Source organism: Pelophylax lessonae, assembly GCF_965119305.1.
Source record: "Pelophylax lessonae genome assembly, chromosome: 3".
In the NCBI taxonomy this organism is placed as follows: domain Eukaryota; kingdom Metazoa; phylum Chordata; class Amphibia; order Anura; family Ranidae; genus Pelophylax; species Pelophylax lessonae.
In genome coordinates this window covers 2,900,741-2,916,367 of record NC_138770.1, presented here as the reverse complement: position 1 = coordinate 2,916,367, position 15,627 = coordinate 2,900,741, and the positions used below count along the sequence as shown (strand labels likewise).

Here is a 15,627-nt window from a genome sequence, read left to right as displayed (position 1 = left end):
CATGCTTGTCACACTCACCCAACATATTCTTTGCATAGATCCCTTAGTTTCCTATGTCGGGGGGCGCAAACTAATCCCTGAGATCACACCCATGTATTTATGAGTACAGTACACATTGAAGGACATAAATACCAGAGCTGTTTTTGCATTATTTTTGCACCCATGGTAAAATGCAGATTTTTGGCCTAAAGATTAGATAAAAATTCCAAACATATATTTTCTGAAAGCAGAGGCCCTGGAGAATAAAATGGTGGTAATTGTTAAGGTGTTCCTCGTACACAAATGTCACCTTCATATCCGGGTTTATTTTCTCCTTTCCCCCATTTTCTATGGTGTGATCTTTTCTACAATACTTTGTTATAATAATGTAACACGTTGTGTATTGTATTGTACACAAATTATTACCGACTCCGCCTTCACATTCCAGACAAGTCATTTTCCTGACCAATTGGATTTCTTCCTTTACCATTTTATACATTTTTTTTGCACTCACTCTTGTTAAAATTAAAGTTAGATTAAAAAATATATTGAACGAAAAAAAAATTGTGTGTGTCGTGCAATGATGACAGACTATGACAGTATCCAGAAACGGCTGGTAGGTGACACTTCCATATACAGCCCAAGGAAGTGACAAGGAGCCCCTAGAAACCTTTGGAGGAACCCTGGCTGAGAGAGGCTGGACTAGGCAGTCATATATTATTATTATTATACAGGATTTATAAAGCGCCAACAGTTTGCGCAGGCTCTACAATGTTAGGGCAAACAGTACAATAAAATTCAGTACAGGAGGAATCAGAGGGTCCTGCTTTTTAGAGCTTACAATCTAGGAGGGAAGGTCAAGTGGTACAAAAGTTAATAATGTGGGGGATGGGCTGATTGAGAAAATAAAAGTACAGTTGTTAGGTGTGGGCAGAATAGGCTTCTCTGAAGAGATGAGTTTTCAGGGAACACTTAAAGGTGGATAGAGTAAGAGATAATGAGACAGATTGGGGTAGGGAGTTCCATGGGATAGGAGAGGCTCGGGAGAAGTCCTGGAGGTGGGAGGAGGTGACAAGGGAACTAGAAAGAAGGGTATATTGGGAGGATCAAAGAGGATGATTTGTTTGGCATATTGAGACCAGGTTAGTGGTGTAGCTGGGGGCCGAGTTTTGGATGGCTTTGTAAGTTACTGTTATGCCCCATACACACGTGCAGATTATCTGAAGACTTTTGTCTTCAGATTTACCTTTTCTATGTAGTGCAAGGGCCTGCCGGATTGCATACAAATTGAAAGTGTTTAGGTTTGACCTCATATTATATGGTTTTGGTAAGTCTGCAGACAAAAGTCTGCAGATAATCTGCACGTGTGTATGGGGCATTAGTATTGTGAATTGAATTTGTTGGGTAAGTGGCAGCCAATGGAGGGATTGTCAGAGAGGGGTAGCTGATGCTGAGCGGTTTGTATGGTGGAGGAGTCTGGCAGGAGCATTAATGATGGACTGAAGGAGGGATAGCCTATGTAAAGGTAAGCCAATGAGGAGGGAGTTGCAGTAGTCGAGGTGAGAGATAACCAGGGAGTAGGGATGGGCAAATGGTTCGGCTTGAACATCTTCCGTTTGGGTGTTCGCCCAACATCAAAAATTTCTGTGTGCGTGTTTTTCTTTTCTTTTTTTTTCTTTATTATTTTTTCATGTTTGATACTATCAATGCAATTTTATTTTATTTTTTTTTTACAAAATATCGTTTTTGAAGGAGCAATGATTTTAATTAATGCTTAAAATGAAACAAAATAATTCCTTTAAATATAATGCCTGGGGGGTCCCCTTAAACTGAATACACACTATACAATTTTATTTCAATTTTTTTCCTTTAGATTTACCAAAACCATATAATATGAGGTCAAACCTAAACAGTTTCAATTTGTATGCAGCCAGGCAGGCCCTTGCACTACATAGTTGAAGGTAAATTTTTAGGAAATCTAACAACAAAAGTTGTATAGTGTGTATCCAGCCTTAGTCTGCCTGTAAAGTGGTGTATCTGTACTGTGTATAGAACCTGCTGCAGCAAAACTGACATTTATAAAGAAAAAAAAATATGACATTTAAATTGATTTTTCCAGCCATTGTCGGCAATGGAAATAAAAAATAAAAATAATAACAGTGTGGGGGTCCCCCCCTCGGTCCATACCAGGCCCTTTAAAATCCCCAAAATCATTCTCTGTGACTTCAACATCCCTGTTACTACAAACACTTCTGTTACTTCTAAGTTTTTTAGTCTAATCTCCTCATTTGGCCTGAAACAATGGATACACAATGGATAGAGGCTTCTACTCACTCTGGTGGCAACACCCTCAGCCTTGTATTCTCCCACCTATGCAGTCCATGCAACCTCTCCAACAATCCTCTCCCTCTCTCTAAACACCACTAGGGATGGGCGAGCAGTTTGGACCAAACATAACTTCAACCCGAAATGGCCCCTTGAGGTGTTCGCCAAACACCCGAATTTTCTGTGTGCTCTGCGTTTTTTCTATTTATTTTACTATTATTTATTTTACTATTTACATCCCGCTGAGTGCACAGTCAATAGGATGTTAAGAAGTGAGGCCTGGAAACCGGCCACGGCATCCTTACCAACGAATGAGTCATCAGCTGTCAGCAGGCTTCCCAGCAGACCGCTGAATGTAAAAAAAAATAATTGTTGGCAAAGAAAATAAAAAATGGGGAAAAAAATGACGTGGGGTCCCCACTGTCTATACCAGACCCCATCCATATCAGGCCCAAAAAGGTTGCATGCTCGGATAGGGGTCTGGTATAGATTTTGAGGGGAAACCCCACACCATTTTTTTTTTAAATGGCGTATCTTCCCCCCCAAAATCCATACCGGCCCCTATCCAAGCACATAGCTTGACAGGCCAGGACAGGGGTGAGGACAAGCAAGTGCCCCCCCAAACCACACTAGGCCACATGCGCTCAACATGGGGGGGGGGGGTGCTTTGGGTTAGGGGGGTCTTCAGGGGGCTAATTGGAATCTGGAATCCCCCTTGAAAAAGGAGGCCCCCAGATCCTGGCCCTCATTTACCAAAAAAGTGTTAAAAATAGACATGAGCCAGTTTTTGATAGTTCCTTTAAAAAAAAACAATGTCCCCTGATGTAGATCCATCGTCAATCACAACGACTGCTGCACCGTCGACCCAAAAAAAGAAAAAAAAAAACCTCTGCCCATGAGGAAGGCTGATTGTCGAATGCCTGCTCCGCTGGGTGACAGTTTTTAAATAGTTAATGAGCAGAGCCACCTGGTGATGTCACCTGGTGGCCCTGCCCCTTATGATACCACCAATCCAGCATGCACCAGTCAGTTACATCACAAGGGGGGCGGGCCTACCAGATGATGTCACCAGGTGGCCCTGCTCCTTACCTTTTTAAGAACTGTCAGACTGTCATTCCTTGAGGGTGGAGTGTTTTTTTTTGGGGGGTCCAGAGGTGAAGTGGGTGTTGTGAATGACGACGGATCTACAACGGCGGACATTGTTTTTTTAATTTTTTCTATAAAAGGAATTGTGAAAATATAGCCTTATTTATTTGATTATCTCATTTATTTTGAGCTCATAGCCTCATTTATTTTTACAATCCCCCACTAAACTTATTCACATAGGGGATGGGATCTGGGGGCCCCCTTGATAAAGGGGGCTCCATGGTTCTGATAAGCCCCCTCCCTGCAGACCCCCATAACCACAAGCCAAGGTTGTGGGGAAGAGGCCCTTATCCCTATCAACATAGGGACAAGGTGCTTTGGGGGCGTACCCCCCATGTTGAGGGCATGTGGCCTGGTATGATTAAGGGGGGGCACTCGCTCGTACCCCCTTTTCCTGGCCTTCCAGGCTGCATGCTCGGATAAGGGTCAGGTATAAATTTTGGGGGGACCTCATGCCATTTGTTTTTTACATTTTGGCATGGAGTTCCCTTTAAAATTCATGCCAGACCCAAAAGGGCCTGGTATGGATTTTGGGGGACCCCACACTGATTTTTCCCCAATTTCTTTCTTGCTGGCAATTTTTTTTTTTTACATTCTGCTGTCAGCGGGGAAGGCCACTGACAGCTCATGACTCATTCGTTGTTAAGGACCCAGCGGCTGGCTTCCCGGTCTCGCTACTTAACAACCTATTGACTGTGCGCTCTGCGGGATGTAAATATTAAAGAAATAAAAACATTGAGTGCACAGAAAATTCGGGTGATCAGTGAAGTTATCCTCCACCCAAACCGCTCGCCCATCCCTAGTGGTGTTTAGAGAGAGGGAGAAGATTGGTGGAGAGGATGCATGGAGGGCATCGGTGGGAGAATACAAGGCTGAGGGTGTTGCCACCAGAGTGAGTAGAAGCCTCTATCCGTTGTGTACCCATTTCTTCAGGCCAAATGAGGAGGATAGACTGAGAAGTTTGGAAGTAGCAGAAGTGTTCGTAGTAACAGGGATGTTGAAGTCGCTGAGAATGATTGTGGGGATTTCAGAAGAGAGAAAGTAGGGCAGCCAGGCAGAGAAGTCATCAAGGAAAGGTAATACCGGTCCAGCGGGCTGATAGATCACAGCAATTCTAGAGGAGATTGGAGAAAATAGACGTATACAGTGAGCTTCAAATGATGAGAGGGAGGAGAGTGGAGAACCTGGAAGGTGCTCTGTGAGGATAGGAGGATTCCACACTCCACCTCCCTTGTGTTCCCTAGGTCTAGGTTTACACCTACTTCATTCATCTTATGGTGTTTATCAATAAATGAAGTAAACTGATCCATGTGCAAATTCATATACAACATAAAGTGCTTTGTGCTCAAGATGCTGTTCCCTGCAGATCCACTACTTCCACTTTACACCTACTTCGTTAATCTTATAATATTTTCTTTAAAATAAAAACCCGTGCAAATTCATCTAAATATACAATATTTTTTGCTCAATATAGTTTTCTCTGCAAGTCAACTGCTTCCACTTTGCATCTACTTCAACGAAGTTCTGTTGCTCCAAAAAAGTTTGCAACTTAATAAAAAGTTGATAAGGTGTGAAAGTTCTCTGTGCTCCAAACTGTGCCAGCTGTAGTGTAGCCACGCCTTCTTCCACCTCTTACACACGTGATGGTGAGGGCGCCCCCTTAGTAGTGCTTCCTCACTCACCAGAGCAATATGACTCTCAGCTTTTCAGCTACCAGAGTCACAAACATCCTTCACACTCTCCTCACCTCCGATGGCAAAGGAACTGGATCCTCCTCGCTCACTCCTGCAAGTCTGCTGCGCTTTCTGTCAGTCTCCCTCCTAGACTCAGCTTCCTCCTCCGACCGCTGTTCCAGCAGGAGCTCCGCCTCTTCATACACACTCAGGGAGGAGAGAAAGGGGAAGGATATACAGTACATACACACACAGCACAAGGCCGTGTTCACACTACCAGACGTTTCTCAGGGCTGCAGTTCCTCTGAGCTCCACAGGGTGGTGATCTCACTTCTACCCAGACAGGAAGTCTCTATGGAATACAGACAGGAAGTGATGTTAGGTAAAGAGGACGTTCCATTGAACATAGAGGGAGACACAGCAGGAATTGGCGGCAGAGGAGGTAATAAGTAGATTAACCCCTTCAAGGGGATCAGTTGATGATTAATATATCTTGCTTCCAAAGCTGACCACACATGGATGGAAATGTGAGCGATACCTGCTGAACCAGCTGAATTTCCATGTATCTATGGTCACCTCCCCTCCCCCTCATCTCCTTCATTATGTAAGTCATGCTGAGATAATCTCCCATTGGCTGAGCAATATTCTCATTTGTCTCTGAGCTCCTTCTTGCTATTCCTCGTCCTGCCTGTTGTTTCCTTGGATTGATTTTCTGTGTAGTGACCCCGGCTTCATCTCTTGGATGCGCTCGTCTGTTGCTTGTCCTGACCTTTATCCTGATTCCTGGATCTCCTCCTCATCTCTCCTCCATATCCTCTTACACAGCTTTTCTCCACACCTGCAGTGACCCTGGGGGGTGGAAACTTGGCACCAGCATGCAGCAAAATCCATCCCCACCATTAGTAGCTCTGGAGAAAATTGTCTGCTATTTACACTCCGTTCCTCCGCACATCACCTGCTCACATTAGAGATTACTTTCACAGTTTCCTGACAGATCTCTGTATGGTAAAGGTCAAAGTTCACTCTTCAATTTAGGAGAAGTGGAACGCACCCGGGAACAATGATTTGGTTTGCACAGGAGACTCATATAGAAGGCCCCTCAAATCTCCCCATCCAAATGTCCCTCCGGTCAGAGTCTATATGTCTGATGATATCACACTGACCTCACAGCTCCTCCCCCAATGTCCATCCATCTGGCTTTTGTTTCTCATGCTCTTAGGATGTGGGCGGACCCTTGGCATCCTCATTAGCAAAGTGGGTCTGTTGGTCCTGCGTTGTATGTAATGATGTCAGAAAGCCTGCAACAAGCTTTTACCCTGCGCAGTGTGGGGGTCCTGTGTGGGTAAATTATACCTCAGTCTGAGGTGGGGCTTTAATCAAATGGAAACCTGAATGGTGAGGTGAGGAGGATTCTGGGAATTTCATTTGATTTTACTATTTGTGTTCAGATCTAGAGTTTTCCTCCTGTGAAGTCTGGAGATCACATGACCATCACATTGCCTCCACCTCCCTCCCTGATAGAATAGGGAAATACAAAGAAGATTCTAGAAGTCACCAGAGAGATCATCGAGGAGAGGTGAGCGGTGCTGGGAATTCTGGGACATTATCCAGTAACAGACAAGGGATGTGTCTGGATGGTGACTGTATCATTGTGTGTGTCAGGTTCCTATAAGGTGTCAGGATGTCACTGTCTATTTCTCCATGGAGGAGTGGGAGTATTTAGAAGGACACAAGGATCTCTACAAGGACGTCATGATGGAGAATCAGCCGCCCCTCACATCACCGGGTAAGAGGAGACTTTATTGTAAAGGAGAGAGCAGTACGGAGGATCCACCTAGATCCCCCATCATCTGATAAACACATAGAAACAATGTATTCAGTCAGTGTGTGTGTTTCCTACAGATGGATCCAGTAATGGGAACCCACCAGAGAGATGTCCCCGTCCTCTGTATTCCCGGGATTCCACACAGGAAGGTCACACCATCCCCCACCATCATCAGGTAGATGAGGAACGATCACTGATAGTATCATTAGGATCTGTACATTATCTGCATTGTTACCATTGATGTCATTTTTATTATATATTCAGAGTGGAAACCTGAGAGATTCTAAAGTTGAGGTTAAAGAAGAGATAAAAGAGGAGGATGATGAGGATGGGGTGATGGAGGAGTCAGAGATTCTAAAAGAACACAAAGATCTGTACCAGGACACCATGGTGGAGTCATCCAGCTACAGAAACCCACCAGAGAGATGTCCCCGTCCTCTGTATTCCCGGGATTCCACACAGGAAGGTCACACCATCCCTCACCATCATCAGGTAGATGATTGACAATTATTGGTAGTTCTGATTTATATACAGCATGTTTGTTACAATGAATGTTTTATTATATATTCAGAGTGGAATCCTCGGAGATGATAATATTGATGTTAAAGAAGAGTATAAAGAGGAGGATGAGGAGTATGGAGTGATGGAGGAGTTTTCAGAAGGACACAAGGATATGATGGAGCCACCTAATACCAGGAACCCACCAGAGAGATGTCCCCGTCCTCTGTATTCCCGGGATTCCACACAGGAAGATCACACCATCCCTCAATGTTACAAGGTTGGTGAGACAGAGATTATAAAACACAAACTCATGGAGACAGTGTGTGGATTTTTATGTGATGTCACAATAATAAATAGGGATGCACCGAAATGAAAATTTTGGGCTGAAACCGAAAATGCAGGATGCCATTGGCCGAAAACCGAAACCGAAAATGACTTTTTCCCCCCCATTGATTTTAAAATAGATAGAAGAGGGGCATACGCCAAAAAACAGGCAGTGACGAACACCGGTCGCTGCCACCCTATCACAGTATATGTACTGTGACGGGTTGGCAATAGGTTAATTTAATTACCAATGGTATTTGTATTAATTATGCAGCATGAGGGGGTTAATGTATTGCCACTGCTGCATTAGTGACCGACCAGTGGCAGTTAATTAACCCCTTTGTGCTGCATTAGTGCAACCAGTATCAGTGTTAATTAACACTGGTTGCACTGATACTGGTTGCACTAATGCAGCACAAAGGGGTCAATTAACTGCCACTGGTCGGTCACTAATGCAGCAGTGACAATACATTAACCCCCTCATGCTGCATAATTAATACAAATACCAATGGTAAGCTGCCTCAGCTATCACCCCCCCCCCCCCCGCATCAGCCTCAGCATCCCTCTCCTACTCACTCAGCTCCTCCGGTCACTGTGTCCATTATTCAAAAGTCCCGCCTCTGGCCGCCCGCCCGCCCGCCCGCCTCCCAGTGATGTCACTACTACTACGATCTGTCCATGAATGAACTGACACACCGGGCGGGCGTGCGGCGCTAATATCTGTCACTATGTGAGCCCTTCACTTCTCTTCAATTCCCTGACAGTCCGGGCGGGAGGGCGGGGCGAGCGGCCGCTAATAGATAGAACTATGTGATCCTTCCTGTCAGCTCAGCGGGACTGTGACTGTGTGTGAATGAGATCTGATCTGACCTGACACCGGGCGGGGGGAGCGGCCGCTAATGACTATAACTATGTGAGAGCTTCACTTCCCTGTCAGCGGAGATGCATGCCTGACAAGAAAGTGAAGGGCTCACATAGTTATAGTTATTAGCGGCCGCTCCCCCCGCCTGGTGTCAGGTGAGATCTCATTCACACACAGTCACAGTCCCGCTGAGCTGACAGGAAGGATCACATAGTTCTATGTATTAGCGGCCGCTTGCCCCGCCCTCCCGCCTGGTATGTCCCTTCATTAATGCAGAGATCATAGTAGTAGGGACGTCATTGAGAGGCGGGCGGCCGGCCAGAGGCGGGACTTTTAAGACCTGCCCTGCGCTGCGCCCTCCTCCTTCCTCACGGCGGCCATATTAATTTCGGCACTGTTAACCCATTATCGGCCGAAATGAGATAGGCTCATTTTCGGCCGATAATTTTGGTGCATCCCTAATAATAAAGCTTATATTTTACAGATGATATTCTTTCATTTTCTTGATTTAGAGTGGAGATCCAATCGATATAGAATTTGAGGTTAAAGCAGAAGAAGAAGAGAGGTATGTGAGGGGTGATCAGCAGTCTATGGAGGAGGATGGAATAACGGGGACATTTATAGAGGAGGACACTCCTACAGAGATCAGCACAGGTGGGTCATTAACACTGAATACATTCCTCCACCCATACTGCTCACTGATTGGTCCAGAGTAGGGCGGGGTGATATCAGCCTGTAATCCCCTGGTCACTTTCCTGAGCTGTGTTCCCTGTCCTGTATTCCTGTATTTCTCTCAGATAATCTTCCTTCTCTGTGCTGCAGACACAATTTATGTATTTCACCATAGGAGGTACTAGAGCTAGGCACCTGGGGTATGTGCTTTGAGTCTTCTGCCCCATGCCCGGGTCTAGTAAGATCTCTAACAGAAGAATTCTCCCGGGGTTACTTGCTCTGTTATTTGCTGGCTGTGCTGGGTGGAGGGATATGTCTGTATAGTCTCACACCCAAGTCACTGAGTGCAGTCTCAGGAGATGGGAGGCAGCGGTGTGGGACCTCTGCATCTTGTCTCATGTGAACATTTAGAGTGGGTGTAAACCCTCCATATACCCAGTGAAGTGACTGGCCTCAGGTGATACACAGAGATGAAACAAATCCTCCTACATAAGTTGTACCCCTTCATCTGCATTCCTCTCTTCTTTACATCTGTTCAAAGTCCAGAATTTAGACAGTTTGTCTGAGCAGTCAGAAAAAAGGGGACGGGGATCTGAAGTTACAGCTTGTCTTAACCACTTCCTGCCCGCGATATTACAAATTGACGGCGGGATTGTGGTTCAGTTATCCTGACCCGACGTCATATAACGGCGGGCAGGAAAAGCAGCTGGCGCCCGCTCCCAAGTGCACACACCTCGGCGATTGGGCATGTAGTGTGTCCCTTGGACACAGCGCATACCCAATCAGGGTAAACAGCCAATAAAATTGGCTGTTTAACACGAGATCGGCTGTGTTCAATCATTTCATCAATGATCAGATGCTGCAACCCTATTTATCAACCCGAAAGTCCCGTTACTGGTATAAAAAAGTTGCATTTCACCTGTATCATATGGCCATGTACAGTTAGTTTGTCTGCCATCAAAAATCACCAGGAAACCAACACACCACCTACCTCAATTACATTGAAGACATTATCACTGTCCTAATTTACCAACAAGGACCGGCCCCAGCAAGCATTCGCTCTGATTGTGTGAGTAGACTTCACAAGCTACATTTTCCCTATAGCATTCCCCCCACAGAATCAGGAAGAAGGAGCCAAAAGAGATGTCGTGTGTGCAGCAGAAATGGAATTAGAAGAGACACTAGTTTTTATTTTCCCGATTGTCCCTCCCAACCTGGCCTATGCATCGGAGATTGCTTCAAAATTTACCATACAGCTGTAAGATTTTAGATCCCCTTATTTTTAAGACTGCCATTTCCCATTGTGAAATACCTGTCCAGATCATTTGCCTGCTACCATGTTTCTACCTTCCACGTTTCCTGACCCTGGCCTGTTTACTGACAATGCATTTGCCCGGCGTTTTAAAAACCAAGTTTCTGACATCCACGTGCACCGACCTCGGCCTGTTTACCGATTATGCCTTTGCCTGCCGTTTTAAACCAAGTTTCTGACTTCGAAGTGTACCGACCTCGGCCTGCTAATCGACCACGCTTTTTGCCTGCCACTTGGACTGATCTTTTTTTTTTTTTTATTCCATAATGTTTATTGAGTATAAGAAAAGACAAAGGAGTACAGATGCATCGTAGTCGTAAATACGTACGTTCCAAGTTAACAGTTCAAAAAAAAAGTACAAACGTATTAATAACAAACATTTGTAGCGTAAATCTTTTTGCGTTTATGTAGTTTTGAATAGGTAGAATGCCAAAAACGTATCCAAAAAGCTGCAACTCAGAACTCAAGGAGATGAACGTGTATAAAGGTAGAACTCAAGTGTTGAGGTGGGACATGAAAAATAGGTGGGTATAGACATGAAAGCACTTTTGATTTTATCCCATAAAAGGGGGGGACTGGAGGGGGTGCAATAATTCTAGCGATATGTTGTTGAGTAAGAATGGGGTAGTGAAGAATTGCGCATCGGTAGAGGGGAGGAGAAGATGGAGAAAAAGGATGAAACTGGGGAAATAGAGAGGGGGAGCGAGGTTAAGGAGCAAGCAGAGGGTGGAGGAGAAAAAAAAAAACCCTAGGAGGGGCCGGGGAAAGGGACGGGGGGTGAGCTTAATCGGGTATATGTTTTGTCTTTAGATCAGTCGTTTTATAGGAGTTCCTGACAAATTAAGCGATTTAAGAAATGTTTGTCTGAGCATGTCCAAGTGTCTAGTTACCACAGTATTTGTCTACCAGTTAGAGGCAAGGGGAGATAGAAAGGTTAGATCAATGAGATGGACTCATCACTGAGCGGTATTCGTCAGTCGATTGGAAATAGATCCAGGTAGCCCAAGTGGAAATATATTTGGGAGTGGTATCTTTTGCCGTAGCTATCAATTGTTCCATCTCAGCAATTTTATTCACTCGCTTGAACCAAGATTGGAGTGAGGGGGTTTGAGTGGAGCCCCAAAGTACCGGAATACACATTCTGGCCGCATTGATCAAGATTTTTGATAGTGATTTGGCATGAGATCTCACTAAAGTTTGTGAGAAGTGTAGGAGGTAAACTTCAGGTTTGAATTCCAGTTCATTTGTAGTGATCTTGACTAAATTTTCGTGTACTTTCTCCCAGAATGGTTGAATAGCTGGGCATTCCCATAAATAATGTAGTAATGATCCAGTTGCCTGGTTACAACACCAGCATTTATCAGAAATGTCTGCATTGAACTTATGTAGCAAAGCTGGGGTTCTGTACCATCTGGACATTACCTTATAGCTACTCTCCTGGATTGTTACGTTTTGTGAACTTTTGTGCGTACAATGGTGAATATGTTCCCACTGTTCTGCTGAAATGTCTAAGTTCAAGTCTTTTGACCACGTTTTTTGTGCTTTCCCTGAGTCAGGTTGGTAGTTATCCCATAACATGTTGTAAACTGAAGATATTATATGTCGTTGGGGTGAACTCATCGAGCATAAACGTTCAAAAGGTGTCAGAGGTCTATGTACAGTGGTTTCGCATTTAAGAGTTTCAACAAAGTGTTTGGTTTGCATGTAGGACCAAAAGTTTATTTTGGAGTCGTTCCATTTGGAAAGTATTTGGGTTAGTGAGAGTAGCTTACCTGATTGAGTGATTTGATGGATACTTATATCTGGGCTGGGGCTGTCTTTGCTTATGAGTCTACCTTCTAGACCAGGAGGGAATTCAGGGTTGCCGTGTAATGGGGTCATAGGGGATTCTGATATATTAAATTTAGTGCATGTTTCTCTAAAGCTTTGTAATGTGGGGCCTATCAATGGGTGATCAGAGAGAGTCTTGGGCACGTGTGATTTACGTAACCATGGAGCAGAGCTTAAGCGGATAGAGGAGAAGGAATCTTCCAGGTCTATCCAATCCTTGGTAGAGCGGTGGATGTTCCAGTCTACGATTCTGGAGATATGGCAAGCCCAATAGTACTTCTGTAGATCAGGAAGAGCGATGCCTGCTTTCAATTTTGGCAAAGTGAGGAATGCATGACTAAGTCTGGGGCTTTTTTGGTTCCATAGGAAGGAAGAGCATAAACGTCTGTAAGTTTGGAAGAAAGTCTGCGGTAGTTTAATGGGGACGGTTTGTAGGAGATAGAGGAGATGAGGGAGCACATTCATTTTGAGGATTGCCACCCTGCCAATCCATGAAAAAATGGGGTTTTTCCATTTTTTAAGGTCTTGGGCAATGGTTTGTAGTGTGGGGGTGAAATTAAGCATATAGAGATCATTTAAGTTGGCAGGGAGGTGAATACCCAGGTATGTAATTGCATCCACTTTCCAAAGAAATGGGAAGTTATTTTTACAGCTATTGATCTCCTCCCGGGTTAAGGATATATTGAGTGCGTGAGATTTTTCAAAATTAATTTTAAAATGGGACATGAATTGAAAGAGGCGCATATCTGCCAAGAGGTTCGGGATTGATATGTGCGGGGAGGTCAAAAAGAGTAATATATCATCTGCAAATGCGGCCAGTTTGTAGTGATGATTTGCTATCTCTACTCCTTTTATACTAACATTTGTGCGGATGCGATTGAGAAGGGTTCGAGAGTTAGGACAAATAAGATTGGAGACAGCGGACAACCCTGACAGGTGCCATTATGAATGGAGGAGGTGCTTGACAGGAGGCCATTAGCCCTTACTTTAGCCTGGGGACCATTGTACAATGCAAGAACGAAACTGATGAAGACAGCCGCTAGATAGTCCCAGGCCAACCTGTCAAATGCCTTCTCGGCATCTAAAGAAAGAAACATTCCCTTCTGGTTTGATTTGGATAGCCAATGATGTATATTGATTGCTTTTAGGGTGTTGTCCCTTGCTTCTCTGCCTGGGATGAAACCTACTTGGTCTGTCGAAATGATGTGAAGGATGATTGGGAGGAGGCAATTAGCTAAGATTTTGGCGTATATTTTGATATCCACATTTAGTAACGAGATGGGTCTGTAACTTGAGGCTTGCGTATGGTCCTTATCTGGTTTATGGATCACCATTATGTGGGCTTCCAGGATGTTTGTTCACGCGGGATGACTATCGGACAAAAGGGTTGAATGCTTGAAGGAATGGCTTGGTGAGTATGTCAGAAAAGGGTTTGTAGTAAGCTACTGAAAGGCCATCAGGACCTGGACTCTTCCCCGGTTTCATGTGTTTGAGTGATAGATCGAGTTCCATTGATGAAATGGGGGCATCTAGTGTTTGGGCTTGGAGTTTCGATATTGGCGAAGGGGCGTATTGTTGAAGAAATTCCTCTATGATTTGAGAGCGAGTTCTATTTTCGTCAGGTAATTTGTTTTCTGGGGGTAAGTTATACAATTTGGAGTAGAAGTCTGCCAGGTGATCAGCTATGTCTTTGTTTTTTGTTAAAGAAATTCCATTGGAGGTTTTGAGTTCTCTGATCGTAAAGGCAGCTCTTCCATCTCTCAGTGCATTTGCCAATAGTTTCCCGCTTTTGTTACTCATTTCATAGACGAGTATCTGGGATAGAATGTAGTTGCGTTTAGTGGTTTGTTTAAGTTCATCTAACAGGAGAGCCTGTGTGGAGGATAGTTCTTCTAGGGTTCTCTGGAGTTGGGATCGTTTGTGTAGATTCTCTAGTTCTTTAATTTTATTTGAGAGATTTGTTATCTTCGCCTGTCTGGCTTTTTTCCTGGCTGAAGCCATAGCGATCAATGAACCCCTAATGTAGCATTTGTGTGTCTCCCACTGCATGAGAGGCGACACTTCTGGCGTTTTATTAATCTGAAAAAAGTCTGACAAGCGGGATTTCAGAGTTAGAATGTTTTGTAAGTCAGTCAGTAGAGATGCGTCTAGCTGCCACATTTTATGAGCATTGCATTGGTATGGAAATTCTAGAGAAAGCATTATAGGGTTATGGTCAGAAAAGAACATGGGTTCTATTGAGGCCGCTGTGATATACTGGAGGTCCTTTTTAGATACCCAAAAGTAATCCAGTCTGGAGTACCTGTTATGTGGAAATGAGAAAAATGTATAATCTTTTTCTTTAGGGTATAGTGTACGCCAAGAGTCGTGAAGTAGGAGTTGCTGAAGTCACAATTTGATTCTGTGTAGTGCGCGATATGGTAAGGAAGATGTGCCTGTGGAGGTATCCTCTACGGGATTTAACGCTATGTTGAAATCACCACCCAGTATCAACATTCCTTTTTGGAAGGATGCAAGTTCACTGGCAATATTATTAAATAAACTGACTTGAGAAGCATTAGGGCTGCATATATTGGCCAACGTTATAGGTGTCCCCCAGAGGGTGCCTTTAAGGCAGATATAACGTCCGTTAACATCTATCAATGAATCGTCAATTGTTAGCGGTGTATGTTTGGAAATGAGGATACTCCTTTTGTTTTACTCTCACTGTTGGTAGAATGGTAGACTGTGGGAAAGTTATGATTGCCTAATTTAGGAATACTGTCTGTTCTAAAGTGTGTCTCTTGTAAGAACACAACGTCCACATGAAGTTTTTTCATGTAAGCAAGGAGTTGAGATCTTCTTTCGGGAATATTAAGTCCCTTTACGTTTAAGGAGACCAGTTTGAGCTGAGGACAAGTTTTTGTGTTATTTGGTTTAGTCATTTGTGGGAGAGAGGGGTAAGGATAAATTAAAAAAAAAAAAAAAGGGGGGGAGGGAAAGGCAAAGGTGATGAGAAGGGGAGAGGAAATAGAGAAGAGAGATGTCAGTGAAGGATAAAAAAAGAGGTTGCGTAGGGATGGTAGTGAAAATCAGAGCAGAAAACAATCCGATTCGAATGTTACAGAGGGGGAAGAGGACTCTATGTGAGAGGAATTAGAAGGGTGGTGAATCCGACCGCGAGTGTAGACCAGCTAAC

General features: G+C 44.1%; 3 protein-coding genes across 3 annotated transcripts in view; 1 reads left to right on the top strand and 2 right to left on the bottom strand.

The window, feature by feature from the left end:
- The window catches only part of LOC309548679 (uncharacterized protein), a gene marked incomplete at its 3' end in the record, with an annotated part of 51,943 nt that extends 46,485 nt beyond the window's left edge, over positions 1 to 5,458 (bottom strand). Inside the window, exon 1 of the mRNA XM_082248641.1 lies at positions 5,198 to 5,458. Within this exon, the coding sequence (XP_082104767.1) occupies positions 5,198 to 5,368 (171 nt within the window). The 5' untranslated portion in view covers positions 5,369 to 5,458. The remainder of the gene's footprint in view (positions 1 to 5,197) is intronic.
- The window catches only part of LOC309549119 (uncharacterized protein), a 2,919,967-nt gene that overhangs the window by 491,622 nt on the left and 2,412,718 nt on the right, over positions 1 to 15,627 (top strand). Inside the window, exons 8-9 of the mRNA XM_082249156.1 lie at positions 7,026 to 7,123; positions 7,213 to 7,440. Of these exons, the coding sequence (XP_082105282.1) occupies positions 7,026 to 7,123; positions 7,213 to 7,440 (326 nt within the window). The remainder of the gene's footprint in view (positions 1 to 7,025; positions 7,124 to 7,212; positions 7,441 to 15,627) is intronic.
- Positions 1 to 15,627, bottom strand: part of LOC309549117 (uncharacterized protein) — a 4,285,597-nt gene that overhangs the window by 1,967,913 nt on the left and 2,302,057 nt on the right.